The sequence below is a fragment of the Mesoplodon densirostris genome, chromosome X (assembly GCF_025265405.1).
Source record: "Mesoplodon densirostris isolate mMesDen1 chromosome X, mMesDen1 primary haplotype, whole genome shotgun sequence".
Classification (NCBI taxonomy): domain Eukaryota; kingdom Metazoa; phylum Chordata; class Mammalia; order Artiodactyla; family Ziphiidae; genus Mesoplodon; species Mesoplodon densirostris.
In genome coordinates this window covers 79,645,775-79,649,097 of record NC_082681.1, presented here as the reverse complement: position 1 = coordinate 79,649,097, position 3,323 = coordinate 79,645,775, and the positions used below count along the sequence as shown (strand labels likewise).

The 3,323-nt window shown below is 49.1% G+C and overlaps 1 protein-coding gene across 1 annotated transcript; it reads left to right on the top strand.

Annotated features, from left to right (window-relative positions):
* Positions 1 to 2,235: 2,235 nt before the first annotated feature.
* Positions 2,236 to 3,108, top strand: LOC132481666 (OTU domain-containing protein 6A-like). The gene has a single exon (XM_060086502.1). The coding sequence runs from the start codon at positions 2,236 to 2,238 to the stop codon at positions 3,106 to 3,108; it is 873 nt and encodes a 290-aa protein (XP_059942485.1).
* Positions 3,109 to 3,323: the final 215 nt, after the last annotated feature.

Here is a 3,323-nt window from a genome sequence, read left to right as displayed (position 1 = left end):
TTACTGATGTGGGGCATAGCACACGTGACTTCATTTTGGGTCTGTTGTTTCTTTGTTTAACAGTTCTATTTGAGTAGAATAGGCATGGCAAGAATAAACACAAAATGTTAACAGAGGGCTTCCCCGGTGGCGCAGTGGTTGAGAGTCCGCCTGCCGATGCAGGGGCCACGGGTTCGTGCCCCGGTCCGGGAAGATCCCACATGCCGCGGAGCGGCTGGGCCCGTGAGCCATGGCCGCTGAGCCTGCGCGTCCGGAGCCTGTGCTCCGCAACGGGACAGGCCACAACGGTGAGAGGCCCGTGTACCGCAAAAAAAAAAAAAAAAAAAAAAAGGGTTAACTGGGGTTTTCTCCCAGGAGAATTATGGAATTTAATTTCTCCAGATTATTGACAGTGAGCATATATTACAGTTTTATTTTATATTGTATTTCAATAAAAATCAATCAGTGTAAAGATTCCTAGATACTGTGAGACTCATTAAAATCATTTTGTAGTATTCTTTTCTGCAAACAAAAGACCTTTTTAAATTAAGAAAAACATCATTTAAAATTGCAAATGCTTTTCTTTTTTTAATGAAAAAACAATTAGCCATGACTTTTCTCCAGTGAATAAAAATTTCCCTAACAGGCTTGCTCTAAATGTTAAATTTTAAAAATTTCAGTATGGTAGCGCTACCTCCATACACAATAGCTAGCCTGATTAAAAGTTAAAATCTTTCTTGAAACACAGAAAATCATTATAATGAATAATGCAAGTTAAAAAAAATTTTTAATTCAGTGTTTTCCTAAAAGTAGCTTCATATTTTAAGTACTCATTAGAAAAACGAAGCTGCAAAGTAATTTGTAAAATGAGACCACTACACATCTATCAGAATGACTAAAAATAAAAAATGATGACAACACCAAATGCTGGTGAGGATGCAGAGACACCTGATTCCGCATACACTGCTGGTGAGAACGCACAATGGTACAACCACTGTGGAAAATAGCTTCTTCACAAACTAAACATACACTTATAATATGACCCAGAAATTGCACTCCTGGGCATTTTTTTCCCAGAGAAATGAAGCCTTGTGCTCACACAAAACACCTGTATATGGATGTTTATAGCAGGGGTTGTAACAACCCCAAACTGGAAACAGCCCAGATGTCCTTCAACAGGTGAATGGTTAAGTGAACTACAGTACATCCATATCATGGAATCCTAGTTAGCAATAAAAACGACTGAAGTTTTGATATATGTAAAAACTTGGACAAATGTCCACTTTCCTCATTTGTAACAGGGAGGAGGTTGTCTCAAGAGCCTTCCTGTTTGGGAATTCACGATACAGATGAGCAGAGTGGGGCAGGATGAGAGCATGTTTGAAAGAGCTTAGGGATTTTATTTTACTTTCTTTTATTTTTTAGAACTTTTAGAGATTCAGAATAATCAGAAGGAAGTGGCTTGATGAAGGCCAACTGTCATGCTTCATGGGAGCCCATTTTGGAAGCTGGGAACCCAGGAGAAGGGGAGTTTAGGGTAGGTGCATTCTGTTGGCACAAGACGAAGTCTGCTCAGCTGTAGTGAACTTTAAGGTTGTTGCTTTCTCACACTGAGATGGGACAGGGTGGATTTGAGGCCTAAACTGAAAGGATTCTGTGCTCCCAGGAACATAAGGAAATATCTTGTTCTGATACACAAAATTAAGGGTTCATCAGTCAAGGCAACTAAAGAACTGGAGAGAGCCACATTGCCTCCTGAACACTGGGAGCAATGGGAAGTCCGGTGTCAGAGCACATTCATCTGGTGTAGCAGTATTTGTCATGTGATTCTCAAGCACGACCAGTGTCTGCACTGTGTTCAGGCTAGGAAGTGAAGTACGCAGTTCAGAGCCCACGAAAATCTCCACAAGCTCAGTTGCTGCACATAATGCACCAAGGCGGGATTTTACATCCGGGACAGGAACCCCGCTAAAACCAGAAGCACCCCTTGCTACGGGGTCTAATGGGGGCATACGTAGTGTCTCCCAACAGCCAATCCTAGTGCCAGGAGTGTTTAGGAGGCGTAGCCGTGGAGAGACAGTGGCCAATGGCAGAGAGGGCCGTTAATAGAGTGAGGGCAACCGCGGGTGAGGGGAAGAGAGTACAGCCGCCACGGGAGGCTGAGGAGCCCTAGCCAGTTGGGTGGTTCGACTGTTGACGCGAACTGTAGCGGTACTTCAGCCACCAAACTTCGATTCTCGCCTGCCCTTAAACATCATGGAAGATTCACAGAGTGAGCATCAGCGGATGTTACGACGCCACAAGCGCGAGAAGGCAGAGCTGCAGGCCCACATTCAGGGCATGAAGAGCTCGGTCCCCAAGAGCGACAAGAAGAGAAGAAAGCAGTTGCTCCTCGATGTGGCCCGCCTCGAGGCCGAGATGGAGCAGAAGCACCAGCAGGAGCTGCAGAAGTTCCAGGAGAGTTTCCCTGATAACAGCAACCTCGATTCAGTCACTGAAGATCTGGGCAAGCTGGATCTCGAGGACAAGCCTCCTCACCTCTCGAGGGCACAGAGAAGGCGCGAAAGAAAGGTGGCCCTCGAGAGAGAAAGGCAGGAGAGGATGGCCAAGGCTGAGATGGAGCATCTGGCCAGCTTCCGCCATGACGAGGAAATGAAGCTCGACGCCATCCTGTGGGCCAGGAATCTGGAGATGAAGGATATCCCGGCCGACGGCCACTGCATGTACCGCGCCATCCAAGACCAGCTGGTGTTCTCCGTGACCGTGGAGAGCCTGCGGAGGCGCACCGCCGAGTACATGCGGAAGCATGTCGAGGACTTCCTGCCCTTCTACAGCGACCCCGAAACCGGCGACGCCTGCAGCCGCGACGACTTCTTGAGCTACTGCGACGACATCGTGTTCAGCGCGTCGTGTGGAGGCCAGCTCGAGCTGAGGGCCCTGTCGCACGTCCTGCAGACCCCCATCGAGGTGATCCAGGCCAACTCGCCCGCCGTCGTCTACGGAGAGGAGTACACCAAGAAGCCGCTCACCCTGGTCTACAGGAGCTACTCCATGTGCGGGGAGCACTACAACTCGGTGAAGCCGCTCGACGCCGGCTCCGTCAGGTGCCCGGCCTGCCGTCTCTTGTAGGCCCGCTGCCGCCATCGCCGTGGCGGCTGCCGTTGGAGCCGAAGCTGCCGCCGCCGCGTCTCCTCAGCAGGCTCCGCTTTTTTCCTTCGGTTTTCTCAGGGTTTTGTTGATTCATTTTACTCAGAGTTCACCCCCTCTCTCCACCCCCGCCCCCCCTTCTTCCTCCCTCGCTCTTCTATCCTCCTCGATCGTCCCTGGGTTGCTTCTTTCACGGG